General features: G+C 36.4%; 1 protein-coding gene across 4 annotated transcripts in view; it reads left to right on the plus strand.

Annotated features, from left to right (window-relative positions):
- Positions 1–10,863, plus strand: part of KIF20B (kinesin family member 20B) — an 83,974-nt gene extending 73,111 nt beyond the window's left edge. For 3 of the 4 annotated variants that reach the window (XM_005225362.5, XM_005225363.5, XM_010819733.4), the window contains exons 28-33: positions 184–294; positions 1,869–2,066; positions 4,319–4,417; positions 4,824–4,974; positions 9,313–9,455; positions 10,612–10,863. In XM_005225362.5, coding sequence (XP_005225419.1) covers positions 184–294; positions 1,869–2,066; positions 4,319–4,417; positions 4,824–4,974; positions 9,313–9,455; positions 10,612–10,689 — 780 coding nt within the window. In that variant the 3' untranslated portion in view covers positions 10,690–10,863. The remainder of the gene's footprint in view (positions 1–183; positions 295–1,868; positions 2,067–4,318; positions 4,418–4,823; positions 4,975–9,312; positions 9,456–10,611) is intronic. The other variant, NM_001105258.2, reaches the window with a different exon arrangement.
- The last annotated feature ends 5,818 nt before the right edge of the window (positions 10,864–16,681 follow it).

Below are 16,681 nucleotides of genomic sequence, written 5' to 3' on the forward strand. Positions count from 1 at the left end.
CTGGAAAGTTGCCGAGTCTATGAGCATGCAAAAGAGGAAGAAGGAGAGTTAGTTGGTCATTGAAGTCTTTAGTTACTTCCAGTATTTAATTCATCTAAATCTTGATTTTATATTCTTTAGGTGAATTATTTTAATGTATATTCAGTTACAGCGGCTTGTTGCTTTAATATTTCCTTATTTTAGGAAAAACAGACCATGGATATCCACCTCACACAAATGAGTTTAACAGATCCTGGCAGGGTTGAAATTGAACCTCAGTCAACAAGTTTTGAAATTTCCAGAGGTGAAGTAGAGGTGGGTATTTGATAACACAGTCTGTTCTTTAACCCTCTTTGCCAATGACCATTAATTACTAAATAACACTTGAAAGTATAATTTAATTAGCTGTTGAAGGTATCTTGCTGTACAGTTAGCTATGAGTGCTCTTGGGAAGGAGAACTAAAGGCTTTTGAGGGGAGATGCAATTCTCCTGAGGAAATTTGATCCCCAAATGATACTGATCTCCTCAAAATGATACTGATCTCAAACAACAGATCTTTTAATATAAATAAATTTGATGGTCAGAAATAGGAAATCCCACCAAAGATAAAATTTGGATGACTGTTTTCTCTCATAAGTAGTCCATTTAAAAAGCATTCTAGTAAATAGTATTTTTTGGAAATTTTACCCACTTTACAACTTTATCACAAAATCCCAGTAACCTCACAGTGAAGTTTCTTTGGTTTGAAGTGGGCTTGGGGTTCTGTGACTCATGTTGTATAGCATAGAGTTTATCAGAGTGCCTATGAAATAGGTAAAAATCATATGTCACTTTTTGAAAATAAAATTACTTTTTAAAATATTTATTTCAAAAACATTTAATGGGAGCATTCATTGTTAGGAACTTTGCTAAGCCCTGAGGGTAAAGACATAAGATCGCCATCCTCGAGGAGTAAGAATTCTAATAAGACAGGTATTTAATGACTGTCTTGTTTGACCATTAGGACTGAGTGTTATGAAGAGAGTGCTGAGAAGGCACACTGAGGAAGATAGGATGAATTTTGCTTGAGTGGCTGTGTAGAAAAAGTAACATTATACTGGGTCTTGAAGGCTAATGGAAGTTTACCAAGCAGAGAATGGGAAGAGAAGGGCATTTTAATTCAGGAAAATAGCATAAGGCATTCCTTACAAGGCTTCAGAAGAACCATGTTACTTCCACCACATGCTGTTAGTCATAGAAGCCATTAAAGCCAGCCTGTATTCAGGGGCGGGGGGATGAGACTCTTGAGGAAGAATAGTATTCACAGCAAACTGTAGTTTACCACAGTGAGGGTGCTTATTACCTGGTAGCTCAGACAATAAAAAATCCGCCTGCATTGTGCGAGACCTGGGTTCAATCCCTTGGTTGGGAAGATCCCCTGGAGAAGGGAATGGCTATCCACTCCAGTATTCTTGCCTGGAAAACCCCATGGACAGAGGAGCCTGGCAAACTATAGTCCATGGGGTCCTAAAGAGTTGGACACAACTGAGCAACTTTAAATAAACAATAGATATTGGAATAGATAGGGTGCTTATTAAAAATCCTAGACTCTTTTCTTCGAGATTCCTGGTTTAGTAAATTCGTGGTAGAGTTCAAGAATTTTTAAAACTCTTTCTCCAGAGTATTCTTATGATGATACAGGTTTGGGAAATACTGAGTACCATGTGTAAACCTGGAGAAAGTAGATAACAACTCACTCTTTATATCCCTGTTGTGGTGAGTTTGACCCAAACGTTTTATCTTTCCCAATTCATTCTTTTTAATAGGTATTTGACAGAGGTAATTTTTGGCAATTTAGAAATTCATGTTCTGCAAATACGGTTTGTTTTCCTTTTAAATTCTGTTGTAGGATGGATCTGTAGTCCTTGACTCTTGTGAAGTGTCGACAGAAAATAATCAAAGCACTCGATTTCCAAAACCTGAGTTAGAGATTCAATTTACACCTTTACAGCCAAACAGAATGGCAGTGAAACACCCAGGTTGTACCTCACCAGTGACGGTTAAGATTCCCAAGGCCCGAAAGAGGAAAAGTCATGAAATGGAAGAGGTAAATACTTAACTATTAAGTGAACTAAACAAGTAAGTTTTATTATTGTTCAGCTATATAGTTAAACTCTGCTACGTTGCCGTCCTGTGCATAAGCACTAGTATTAGAACCCAGAGTCATAGTTTACAGTGTATTTAATACTCTTAAGAATGTCGCTGTGCTAAACAGTCCTTAAACAAAAAGCTTGAGGATTTTAAAATGTGTAGACGTTTCCTTGTTTCAGTGAAGCTGTGATAGGTCAAATGGTGGTGAATTTTAGTAGAAAGCTATTTCAGTATTCCGGTTCTGTTCATACTTAGTCACTTTCCTTCCTGTGGAGTAGAAAAGGGATTAAAGATAAAGGAATTAGAGAAACTGAAATGACTAACTTGCTTGAATAGAACCGTTGTGATTTAGTTAAAATCTTAGGTCTCTATGATCGTAATAGGTTTCAGAAGAGAAATTCTTTTTCTGTGAGCCAGTATGAAAATTTGGATCCTATTTAGTGGTAGGCCAAAAATGATTTACTTTTGCTTCTGCAGCTTTCTGATTGTGGGGTTACCAACCTTCTATCATATTCTAGCCATGTCGGTTCAGCAAGTCAACATAAATTTTCTGATTCTCACTTTCCTCCTTTTGAAATAAAGAATTAGATATACTGTGTTTAAAATGTTTTGCTGTAACATTATGTACCTGTAATAGGTACATAATAAATGACAATATTTATGCTAAAAGCAGTATTTATGTTTAAAACTCTTTAGCACAATAACTTTTTCTCCAACTTGTCTTTTTCACTTCTTTAAAGAGTAGTGTATTTTCAAGCTGGTGGAAGAACAGAAATAATATTAAACATACTCCTGAGGCTCTCTGTCAGATAATACATTTGATGAATGAGTATTATTTAGCATATTTCTTGCTACACGTAGAACACCTTAAAAGATTGTTTTGGAGAGCCTTAGTTAACTTTTATTCTATATTTAATACACTTAGATACCATTAAGATACAGATGACCCTTGGACAACATGAGGGCTCAGTGCCAGTCATTGTGCAGAATTAAGAGACAGTTATTTTATTCATTTTACTGCTGGTATATACTCCCCATTTCAGAATTACTTACAACAACAGATTGTTCAAAGTAAACCATGTAGAAACTTAAAACTTTTAAGTGATTTTGCTAGGCTCTTTCCTGCTATAGTAAACAGTGTTGTGAAGTCTTCAGGAAAATAATTTATACAATGCTATATTCTACTCTAAATTCTACTCCAAATTTGAAGTGCTCTATTGAAAACAGCAAGTGTGATGGAGTTACAATCTTTCTTCCTTTGCTTTCCCTGATTACCATCTATCTGTCTTTCCTGTCTTTAGAAAATCTGCTTCTTGTCATCCTTATGACTTTACTTTGTAACTTGAATTCTGAGGTTCAGTCGTGATCTTCTCTCTTTCTGTTCTTGCCTTCCCCCGCCCCCTTTATGCTTATCATCTTTAGCACAGTTAGGATTTGCACAAGTTCAATTCAGTTAATAACTACAAAAGATTTTGTCTTAAGTAAGATTATGTGGGGGAAAAGAGTAAGATGTCATGCCTATTTAGTACTGAAGGCAGATTTTATGTCTTCACTATCATTTTTTACCTGTGCTTATACTGAAGATTTTTGTTTTCAGTGTCACCAAGTACCAATTAGAGGTCATACTCAGCATGATTTGGGAGTTGGGAAAAGGGTAGATATATTACTATGTTGTATTTTAAAGATGGGACTCAAAAGATGTTATCCCTTCATTTAAGTAATGTAATTTCATTATGATGCATGTGAAAAATTCATACCTTCAATCATTTTGTAATAAAAACATGTATTATATCGTCACGCTGTGCACTTAAACCTACATATGTTATATATCAGTAATATTTCACTGAAGGTGAAAAAATTGTGAGAAGAAAGTTGTACCTTCAGTCAGGGTTTCTCAGCTTCAGCATGATTGACATTTTTGGCCAGGTATTTCTTTGTTTTGAAGAGTTCAATGTCCTGTACATTGTAGGGTTTTTTAGCAGTATTCCTGGCCTCTACCCACTAGTTGCCATTAAACCTGCCTCTTATACCTAGCAATGACAATCATAAATATCTTCAGACATTGCCAGTGTCCCCAGTCAGAATTGCTCCTGGTTAAGAACTATTTGCTTGTTTTTTTGTTTGTTTGTTTTCTTTTTTTTCTTCCTCTGGAGTCTAGAGAGAGAAAGAATATGTTGTTTAATCAGTGCTGAACTTCATTATTTTTAGGACTTTGTGAAATTTGAAAATAAGAAGAATGCTACACCAAGAATTAATTTGAAGTCCCCTGTTTCTGAGCATAGAAATTCTTTCAAAAAGGAACAAAAGGTTTGTCTTTTAATTTGTCCAGAATTGACCATTTTCATAAGTTACATTTGTGAAGTAGATGATGAAAATAAAAATGTCAAATTTGATTAGTAATTATTCAGAAGTTGAGTTTTGTCCAGTTATAACTCACTTATATTCTGTTTTCTATTTATCTAATTCAACTTAGAATATATAACCTTTAACATTTGACAGGTAGCAGGTACTTCCTGATGTGTTCACCTCTGACTTAGCACTCTTATCACACTCATTCTCTGGCCCTTTCATCCCTCTCCTATATTATTAACCCCAAGTTCCCTGCCTGAGAATTTATAACTTGTGTCTGGCCTCTTTAATTCAACTATGGCTATAACTGTTTGTTCTAACATGCCTCATTACCAATAACAACAAAAAAATGTTTGTTTATTAGGTTTCCATACGCCCATCATCTAAGAAAACTTATTCTTTACGGAGTCATGCATCCACAGTTGGTGTAAACGGGTCTGCTAAGAAAAAAGAAGGAACGCTACAGAAATTTGGAGACTTCTTACAACATTCTCCAACTATTCTTCAGTCAAAAGGTTTGCAGACTATTAATTAAATGACCCTTTATGTTACATGTATGGTGTTTTCTAATATCTGATTTGTATAAACTCAACCACAGTGACTTACATCTCCAGTAGAAACTGTTCTGTGTTAATGTTAGGTATTGAGGGAGGAAGCATGAACCTATGATGTGCCTTGGCGTTCACTGTGTGGTGGGAGAGAACAGTCTGTATTTAAATAATTGATCCAGAGTAGCTTCCCAGGTGGCGCTAGTGGTAAAGAGCCTGCTTGCCAGTGCAAGAGATGTAAGAGACATGGGTTTGATCCCTGGGATGGAAAGATTCTGTGGAGAAGGGAATGGCAACCCACTCCACTATTCTTGCCTGGAGACACCAATGGACAGAGGAGCTTGGAGGGCTACAGTCCATAGGGTCGCACAGAGTTGGACACAACTGAAGCGACTTAGCATGCGTGCATGCAGACTGCTTAATGCATTGTAGAGATACAAGGAAAGAACTATGGTAGTATTGGAGGAAAAGAACTGTTGGGGCTATGGGAAGATTTGATATTAATAGAAGAGATGGGATTTAACTTGGGTATTGAAATGCTGGAAGATTATACCTCCTAGAAGTAACCACTATTAGTATTATGGTATATATTCTAGTGCTTTTTTCCTCTGCATGGATAAATATTACCTAATCTTATGTACTATATCAAAAACATATTTCTTTAAATATCTATAAAGTTTAGTTGCTTAATTCTTTTTTCTTTATAATGTAGACATATTAATACTCTGGTATTAATATGTGATAAGATATATATTCTCTCTATACACTTACACATAAATACATACTTACATACACATCTACCAGAAAGAACAGTTTTAATATAAGTAGAGTACCAGGGAAGTGGAGCACTTGTGCAGGCAGTTCTAGGTAGCAGTATGCATCTGGCATCTAGAATGTGGAGAGGTTATTAGGAGGAAGGGAGCAGGAAGGAGTGAGTTTTCATGAAATTACCTGAGTGGTGGTGGTGGGATAAATTGGAGACTAGAGGTGGGGAGAATGAGGAGGGAAATGACTAAAAGCAGGGGGACAGTTGAATTGAGTCACATTGGTTGTGTAAAAATACTTTGTGTAAAAACTTACCACAGAGCTTCCCAAACTTTCTTGGTTCACAATGCCTTTAATGTGTCAGTAATTTTTTTCAGTGCGTCCATGCACCCAAAGAAACACCTAAATAGTCCCATCCATTAATACTTAAGGCCAAACAATCCCTGAAAATTTAGCTTCTGAAAATCCAGGTTGCTAAAATATGTCACCATCCAAAGGAAGGATATTTGATACCTTTTTGAAACTGTGTACTACCTTGAGTTGAGTGTCACTGTTTTCCTTAGAAATTTAAAATATTCCAAGTTGCTCTTGTGAATTTGCTGCAACATGTCTTGGCACACAGTTTGGGAACTTCAGACTTAGATCCATTTGTGTGTATGTATGTGTGTGTATATATATATATTGTGTGTATGTATTTGTGTGTATATATATATATATATATATATTAAAAGTATACATTGTTGGAAAGGTATCATTTGTATAAGCATAGAAAATATCTGGAGAGGTAAACAGCAAATTGTTAAATGTCTAAATTTGGAGAAGTGGGACTTGTTATTTTAGATTTTTAGGTATTCTACTTAATTATATTGACCATTGTTTATATTTATTTAGTTGCTAAATTGTGTCCGACCCTTTGTGACCCCATGGACTATAGCCCACCAGGCTCCCCTGTCCATGGGATTTCTCAGGCAAGAATACTGGAGTGGGTTGCCATTTCCTTCTCCAGGGGATCTTCCCGACCCAGGAATCAAACCTGGGATTCGGGTTGATTCTTCCCGACCCAGGAATCGAACCTGCATTGCAGGTAGATTCTTTACTGACTGAGCTACAAGGGAAGCCCTTCTCCTTGAAAACATATTTCCTTTTGATATATAAACAATATATTGCCATAAAAAGCAATGCATATATGGTTTATATATTAACAGGAAACATGTTTTCAAGTAAAGGGAAGTACCCAGATAGTAATGACTTCCTGACTTGGTTGATTTAGCTTAACAGCTTCCCTACTATATACCTGGTATGGGTTTCTTTTTTTAAAACTCCTTTCTAGGAATATAAAGATTGCCTGTTTTGGATTGTAACTGCAGTACATGTCTCTTGTTGATCACTTGGAAATAAAGGGAAAAAAGAAGAAAATAGAGGCTAGTTCTTAAAATTCTGTTGCTCTGATAACTACTCTTAATCCAGTACTCAGTATCACTGTTCTCCCCATTTATCCCTTATGCCTATCTCCTATCCATTCAGTACATAGCAGCCAGAGTGATCTTTTCAAAGTACAAATTATTTAAGCCATTTAATTTTTTGTTTTCTTATTATCTATTCCAGTAGGATATAAGCTCTGCAAGTGCGACATGTCTGTCTTGTTTACATCTTCGGCTCTTAGTACAGTGGTTTGCACATAGTAGTGTGGGATTTTGAGGCTCCAACCCAAATCCTATGTGTGATTTGTTTCAGGCTGACCATGGGCGACTACAAAGGTTTTACCTGTTAGGCCTCATAAGGAAAAGCTGCCCTTCCCACATCAAACATGATACACAGCCAGTGCATTCCGGTCTTTGAAGGGAGTTAGTCAGTCAAGGACTCAGATCTCCTGCTGGCCATACTCTTACACATATCTGCATTCCTAGCCTGTGTGTGTGTGTTAGCCACTCAGTGGTGTCCAATTCTTTGTGACTCCATGGACTGTAGTCTGCTAGGCTCCTCGTCCATGGAGTTGTCCAGGCAAGAATAGTGAATGGGTTGCCATTTCCTTCTCCAGGGGATCTTCCCAACCCAGGTATTGAACCTGGGTCTCTTGCATTGCAGGCAGATTCTTTTACCATTGAGCCACCACGGAATTGCTAGCCTAGGGGCCTTCATTTGGATGCTCCTAATTGTGAGTGCCTTCAGTAGAGAATGTCCTCAGGCATCTCTGCTGAAGACTTTATGATGGGGAAGGAGAAGGAACCTTGGAGACACTTTTTTCCACTGACTGTACTTTTCCACTCCTCCCCTCTGGTCTCCAGCACCAAGGTCTATAAAACTGCAAGTGCGGAAGCCTTTTGACAGTGATAGAACCACCACTTCTGTGCTGATGCACCTGACCCAGACATGCATTATCCCATGGGGGAGTGTGGAGCAAGGCGGGGTTTGGTATGTTCTCAGTTTAGACTTCCCTGGTGGCTCCGATGGTAAAGCGTCTGCCTACAATGCAGGAGACCCAGGTTCCATCCCTGGATTGGGAAGATTCCCTGGAGAAGGAAATGGCAACCCACTCCAGTAGTCTTGCCTGGAAAATTCCATGGACAGAGGAGCCTGATAGGCTAGAGTCCATGGGGTCGCAAAGAGTTGGACACGACTGAGTGACTTCACTCACTCAGCTTAGCCTCTTGCTTATTTAATTGCAGTAGATGGTTAAAGGCTTTAACTTCCATGTTGACTTATCTTAATTAGCTACTCTGACATCTGGCAGCTCCGCTCTTAGGCTCAGCTTAGCCACTGACAGGTAGACACTTAATTCTGCCTATTCCCTTAAATGTGTTCTTTTTTTAAAAAATATATATTTGATATAATATATATATATATTTATATATTTTAAATCCAGAAGTTTTCCTAAATGGAAATGTTTTGTGCTGAAATCAGTATTTGTCTGTTAAAATAAATAAATAAATAAAGCAGATGTACAAAGTAAGAAATTGAAAAATTCCTTTTCAACTCCCTAGAAACCATCAACTGTTAAAAATTTGGTTTCTATCTTTTAATCTATGTATCTGTGTGCATGTGTTTGTTAACTGGAAGTAAATGGCTCACAATTACAAGTTACTTTTACTTAATATTCATGTGGACATCTTTACATGTGAATACTGAACTAGCTATGCCAACCTTATTATTCTTAGTGCTGCATGGTCCACTGTGTATGTGTACTGATCTTTTCCATAAATGTAGTACTGACCTCTTCCGAGTCGTTAAAGATGCCTGAGTTTTACTGGTGGTAGTATAATTTACAAGTATGTAAATTTACCAATAGTAAATTTACCAAATTTACAAAATTTCAACCTTTACAATATGTTGAATATTAGTGAAGTGATATTTTATTTATTTGCCTATTTTTGCTGTTGATCATTAGGTCATGTATTTATTGGGCATTTCTTTGTTTTCTATTTGTGTCCTTTCACCATTTATAAATTGCAGTGCTTTTTAATATGGCTCTTTATGAAGGGTTTATAATATTTGCAATTAGGAAATTATTTCAGGATTTAACTGATAAATTTTTTTTCATAGCAAAGAAGATAATTGAAACAATGAGCTCTTCAAAGTTCTCAAATGTAGAAGTAAGTAAAGAAAATGTGTCTCGACCAAAACGGGCCAAACGAAAATTATACACAAATGAAATTTCATCTCCTATTGATATATCTGGCCAAGTGGTAAGCTACTATTTCAGTTCTCTTAAAAGTAAAACTCTTTATGTTCTTTTTAATTCTGAAGTACTCTTACAATTTGAATTACATAGTGGTTTGAATCTTTTATTCTGTACACCAAGTCTCATAAAACTTGCTTTAAAAGTTATACTATTGGTACTGGATGTGTTAAGTTTGTAGTAATTGAATGTAAATGCTACATTGATGTATACAAGTGTCACGTGCATCTGCATTGGTAAACTCATTAGAATTCTAGAACTTTTAATTCCATCAATAGAATTATCACTGTTTAATAATTTATTGGCTTCTAACATCTGTTTTTTCATGTTATCTTTATCATAAGAGTTGTACAAATCTGGGCCTAAGTCTGCCTGGTAAAAATATAGACTTGACATTCAGTCATTTCCTCCCACTTTGCCTCTAAGGCTTCCATGTTCTCTTAAGCAAAGACTGTAGTTTGTCACCCCGACTCTGTGACTCATTCTCCTGACTCAGAACACGCTGTTCTATTACAGGGAAAGTTCTAATTTTCTATCATGCTTGCATTTGCCTAGTGGATAAAAGTGAAGATAGGAAAATAATTAAAGGAAAAGCCTTCAACAGGAAGTGGCCAAGAAAAATCAGGAGAGACCTTTTTGTAACAGTAGCTGTCAGATAAAAGACAGACACTTGAAGCAAGTAGTAAAGAATTAGGTCATTAGGACATGCTTTTCAAGGTGCTGTTCTCTTGGTAACTTTTTTCCATCTGTCTGATAAAGTACATGATTTCTCCCTTGGCTGAAATTGTTTCTTTTCTTAGTTGCAAAATAATGCTCTACTTGTTATTGCAAAAAATAATTTCTTAAAAATTACTCGAGATACTTGTTTCGAAATATTTTAGTTATTATTTCAAACTATGTATGTCCTGAATTCAGTAAAAGTGTGGATTTCTTTAATTTTAGAATGAGGTGGTATTGTAAGAATCTTTTATAAAGTCTACTGCCTCAGGCATGCTTTTTTTATAGAAGATAGTGTAATTGCAGTCCAGGAGGACAAAAATTACTGTCATGTACTTATTTCAGTTATTAAACACTGAAATATGAACATATCTTATTAATTGTAAGTAAGGTTTCATTTTTACTTTTATTTTCACTTATAAAATTTGTGAAATTGTTAATTTCAGATTTTGATGGACCGTAAAGTGAAAGAAAGCGATCATCAGATTCTCAAACGACGACTTCGAACCAGAACAGTCAAATAAATCACTTATGGAGAATATTTTAATATAAATTTTGTATTCATAATCATTGTAACTTGTATCATAACTTTTTAAAGATAATTGTATATACTGTGTTGCATCAAATCCCTTTGTATATACATTGTTATTTTATACTGGTATAATTTTAATTCAATAAAGAAAACATGTCAACAGTAAGTTTACTTGTCTACTTTTCTAAGGCTTTTAAATAATAGCTTCTTTTTAATAATAGTTTCTTTTATCCTACGCGTGGGCCCAGAAAGATGCTATGGTTTTTGTTTGTGTTTATATACATAGATGTTATAAATTAGATCTTTGGTTTACTTATATTTAACTGTTGTAGGACTTGCTTTTACTGCATCTGTTAGGAAATACAGGTGATTTTACATATCTATACAGGAAGTAAGTGTGTATAGGTCATCTGGTTGCTAAAATGTGCACATATTTTAGAAAAGATGTCAGGTTTTTAATTAGAATATCTTTTATTTTTAAATAATAGAATAGAGTTGGCTTTCTGAATTTTTTAGGACACAGATGATTAGAAGCAGAAAGTTAGAAGGGAAGAGGAGATAACATCTAGAGGCCAAAAATAACACTGTTATCTAAGAAAGATAGAATTTTAGTCGGCACACGCCCTGCAACTAGAGAAAGCCCACATGCAGCAAAAAAGACCCAGTGCAACCAAAAAATAAATAAATAAAAATAATAAAGCCATATGTAGAGAGAAAACTGCAGTGAGGGAAGGAAGATCAGTGATTGCCTTGAAGCCATGGTCAGGAGATGGAATCTGAGGACATGAGGAAACTTCTTGGGGGAATGGCTATGTTCTGTGGCTTGAGTGTTCTGTATGCAATCTCTAAAAATAAAATTGTCTTTGAATTAATTTTATTGCTTGAAATATAAAGCTGGGAAAAAAGATTTTAAAATAAGTACCAAAACTGCAATGAGGTACCATTCTGTGGAGACCAGAATAGCTAAAATTAGAAAGACTGACAATACCAAGTGAAAGATTCTGGCTTCTAGCATGTACATTTAAAGGAAATTTTTTTCCCCCTGTAGAGTAACTGCACTCGTTCTTTATTGTGGCAAGAGATCATATTTTGGAAAATGTTTTGGAGGCATTTTTTGACCTAAGGTTCAGTTCAGTCACTCAGTCGTGTCTGACTCTTTGCGACCCCATGGACAGCAGCCTGCCAGGCCTCCCTGTTCACCAGCAACTTCCGAAGCTTACGCAAACTCACGTCCATTGAGTCGGTGATGCCATCCAACCATCCCATCCTCTCATCACCTTCTCCTCTTGCCTTCAGTCATTCTCAGCATCAGGGTCTTTTCAAATGAGTAAGTTCTTCACATCAGGTGGCCAAAGTATTGGAGCTTCAGCATCAGTCCTTCCAATGAATATTCAGGACTGATTTCCTTTAGGATGGCCTGGTTGGATCTCCTTGCAGTCCAAGGGACTCTCAAGAGTCTTTTCCAACACCACAGTTCAAAATCATCAATTCTTCAGTGTTCGTCTTTCTTTATAGTCCAACTATCACATCCATACATGACTACTGGGAAAACCATAGCCTTGACTAGATGGGCCTTTGTTGGCAAAGTAATGTCTCTGCTTTTTAATATGCTGTCTAGGTTGGTCATGACTTAAGGTATGGTGACTTTAAAATGATAGAATTATAATAGAAACATTTTATTAAAGCTCACTTTAGAATACAGGTATTAATAATTCCACTTGATGAAGTGGTTATAGCAAATTTGAGGGAGTTTGCAAATCTGTAGGTAGAATTTAAAATGAAATATAAGACAAGTATAAGCTGGGTTCTGAATGCCCTAGGGGCTATCATTAGAGGAAGGCTTTTGTAAAGGAAATAATGCTTTAATACTTAGAGTAATCACTTTCTAATTTATGTGTTTTATAAGTTTAAAATTTTATTTTTTCTTATGTCAAGTTATGCCCGATTTGTGATTAAAAGTCAGTTTAGCAAATGCTTATCAAAAGTTAATGATGATAAATACTATTTAAAGGCATAACAGAAGAAAGCCAAATATTATATAATCTAAAAATGGTAAGAGGATATATACTTCTGAATTCTCCTTTTGGTTACTAATTTTTTCATCTTCAGCATTCAAGAGAAGTGAAGACTTTATATGGAAGTTAAGGGAACAACTTCAAAGAAGTTTAGTAACCTATTGGTAGGTGTGTTAAGCCTGTAATTTTTTTCTCCCTGTGGCTTTCAGAGGTATGTTCATCTGTTAATGCAATCGTACCCATTTTTAAGAAGTCACAGTCCAGTATACTGAATATTCTTACTGATCTGAGTCTCAAATCTCAATCGGGGGGACCTGTGAATGTCATGTTCTGGTTACTCTGATCTACTATACCAAGCTGTGCTTCACTTCCCAGCTGCCCAGCTTCCCTAATCTTGGTCTTATTCACTGCTTTTGGAGCAAGACGAAAGTACTATACTTGAGCTATTTAATCTCTGCCTACAACCATCACTGCTGATGTAACTGCTATAACTGCAGTTTGATTAAGATGGGCATTTTCCATCCCCTCTTCATACATGGTAAAGCATGTAGGCTATCAGTGTTTCTGATTTGGCCAAATCCCAGATACGGACCAGACTGGGTACTAGATTGGGATTTTACTGGCTGTCATTCTTCAAAGCTTTTCATTTCCTATTGGTGACTAGTATCTTTGAACCAGTATCTGAACTTTGTCTCAGTGTCACATACACAGTCAAGTCCCTTGTTTCCCCAAATACGGAATTCATTAATGAACTACTATATATAAAACATAACTACTAAGGACCTACTGTATAGCACAGGAAACTATTCAATGTAATGACCTAAATGGGAAATAAATCTAAACAAGAGTGGGTATATGAATAATTGATTCACCTTGCTGTGCAGCAGAAACGAACACGACATTGTAAATGAATTTATACTGCAGTAAAAATGTTTAAAAACAGAAAAATATCTACACTCCCCCCCCGCCCCCACACACACACACAAAGAGGAAGTTTAGGCTTTGCTTAGGCTGTTTCATGGCCAAGTAGGCTAAACTTTCATAAATGGGAGGCTTCATTGTGGCTTTCTAAACCTAAGGCTTGAGCTAGCAGAGCCTAGTCTAATAATAGCTAAGCATTCAGTCTTTGGTTCTAAAAGTCACTTTTTATTTTCCATGTGACTGAGGAACATAAATTTATGTAAAACAGTAGATGAACTGTTTATAATAGCCAGGACATGGAAGCAACCTAGATGTCCATCAGCAGATGAATGGATAAGAAAGCTGTGGTACATATACACAATGGAGTATTACTCAGCCATTAAAAAGAATACATTTGAATCAGTTCTAATGAGGTGGATGAAGCTGGAGCCTATTATACAGAGTGAAGTAAGCCAGAAGGAAAAACATAAATACAGTATACTAACGCATATATATGGAGTTTAGAAAGATGGTAACAATAACCCGGTGTACGAGACAGCAAAAGAGACACTGATGTATAGAACAGTCTTATGGACTCTATGGGAGAGGGAGAGGGTGGGAAGATTTGGGAGAATGGCATTGAAACATGTAAAATATCATGTAAGAAACGAGTCACCAGTCCAGGTTCGATGCACGATACTGGATGCTTGGGGCTGGTGCACTGGGACGACCCAGAGGGATGGTATGGGGAGGGAGGAGGGAGGAGGGTTCAGGATGGGGAACACATGTATACCTGTGGCGGATTCATTTTGATATTTGGCAAAACTAATACAATTATGTAAAGTTTAAAAATAAAATTAGAAAAAAAAAAACAGTAGATGAACCTTGTGGTACAGACTCAGCATGACTAGATTCTATATCCAATCTAAATGCAGATACATATTTTCCATACAGTTTGTACACCAGCAATATGATTGATGACTAGTCCCACAAAACTAGTGCAATATTAGTTTTATATCCTTCAACTAGCAGTGTATGGTTCAAGAATACAGTTTATGTATTAACATTTAGCCTCCTGTCCATATTATCATTCCATTTATCATTTATTTGGGGACTCTTGTCTTTAGAATACCATTTAAAACTTAATAACCATTGACAGCACCAAAATGATGTTCTCGAGGTAAAATATGTACGTGGATTATTGGGCAATGTTAAAACTAACTTCTGAAAGTTTCAACAGAAAAGAAAACAAATGATTTCTCAGATAACACATTAAGTGGAAATTTGAAGACAAGATACATGTCATTGATCAAGATTTGTATCAGTGATCCAGTAACCAGAGATCTATTTAGTAGACCATACTGTGGCCATCACTCATACATCTATAGTTACATTCATACTACAGAGTTGAGTGGTTGTGACCCTTGTCTGCAAAGCCTGAAATTTTTACCATTTGATCCTATACAGAAAAAGTTTGTTGGCTCCTGTAGTAGACAGTCCAACATACATAATGCCAGTCGGTAAGTGGTATTTATCCAGCAAGCTGCCAAACATGTTTTGGTCATAATCAGGAGATGTTTCTTGCCACTTCCCGGCATATTTTGGATTTAATGTAGTATGACAGTGTCTGGCATATAGGTATATTTTTTGAACATTTACTGTTTCAATTGACCTGTTTTAACTAAAAACATGTATATGATACCCTTATTTTTTAAAATGGATCATCACAAAATAAGAACTTAGAAATGCTTAGTATTATTTTTAAAAGAAAATTTTGATTAACATTTTAATACTGTCTCTAGATGATTTTGTGAAGCATCACTGTTGAGGAATATAGTTTGGAAGGACTGTCCAAGGTCCTTGTTACTTAAAGTGCAGTCAATAGACAGTGTGGGCATCACTTGGAAGCTTGCTAGAAAAAGACACTCATGGGTTCCACCCTAGACGACTCCTGGAAACAAGTTGTTTTTTTAAACAAGATCTCCAAATAAGTCATGTAGAGTTTGAGGAGTACTGCCAGTTACAGCACAATGGCAAGTGATTGTGAGCAACTTCTACTCATGCCCTGCTGATGCTAATGTACTTGATAGAACCATTTTGGAAAATTGGTAGTATCAATTAAAACTCCCCCACTTAAGGTGAAAAGCACAGGGAAGACTTGATTCCTGATGAAACTATTTTCTACCATCCTGGTTAAAAAAATGTAAACAATTCTCACGTCACAAAATTGTATACAGCTCAATGAGTTATCAAAAGTGAATGCATCTATCTAATGAAAAAGCAAATTTTCTGTTATTACTCTCTTGGTCTGTCCCAGTTACAACCTGTCCTGTTATTGAAAGTAACCAACTATTTAAATTTCTAACAGCATAGAATGTACAAAAAGTATGCATATGTTGTGGCTGATGCCATTTGTACTAAAATATACTTGTGCGATTTATCTATATTTTTCTTTCTGGTTATAGTATTTTCACTTATTGCTATGTGATATTCCATTATATATCACAATTTATTCATTCACCTATGGATGGACATTTCAGTTCAGTTCAGTTCAGTTGCTCAGTCGTGTCCGACTCTTTGCGACCCCATGAATCGCAGCAGGCCAGGCCTCCCTGTCCATCACCAACTCCCAAAGTTCACTCAAACTCAAGTCCGTTGAGTCGGTGATGCCATCCAGCCATCTCATCCTGTGTCGTCCCCTTCTCCTCCTGCCTCCAATCTCTCGCAGGATCAGAGTCTTTTCCAATGAGTCAACTCTTCGCATGAGGTGGCCAAAGTACTGGAGTTTCAGCTTTAGCATCATTCCAAAGAAATCCCAGGGCTGATCTCCTTCAGAATGGACTGGTTGGATCTCTTTGCAGTCCAAGGGACTCTCAAGAGTCTTCTCCAACACCACAGTTCAAAAGCATCAATTCTTTGGCGAGCAGCCTTCTTCACAGTCCATTTCTCACATCCATACATGACCACTGGAAAAACCATAGACTTGACTAGATGGACCTTTTTGGCAAAGTACTGTCTCTGCTTTTGAATATGCTGTCTAGGTTGGTCATAACTTTCCTTCCAAGGAGT

This window comes from Bos taurus, chromosome 26, assembly GCF_002263795.3.
Source record: "Bos taurus isolate L1 Dominette 01449 registration number 42190680 breed Hereford chromosome 26, ARS-UCD2.0, whole genome shotgun sequence".
Lineage (NCBI taxonomy): Eukaryota > Metazoa > Chordata > Mammalia > Artiodactyla > Bovidae > Bos > Bos taurus.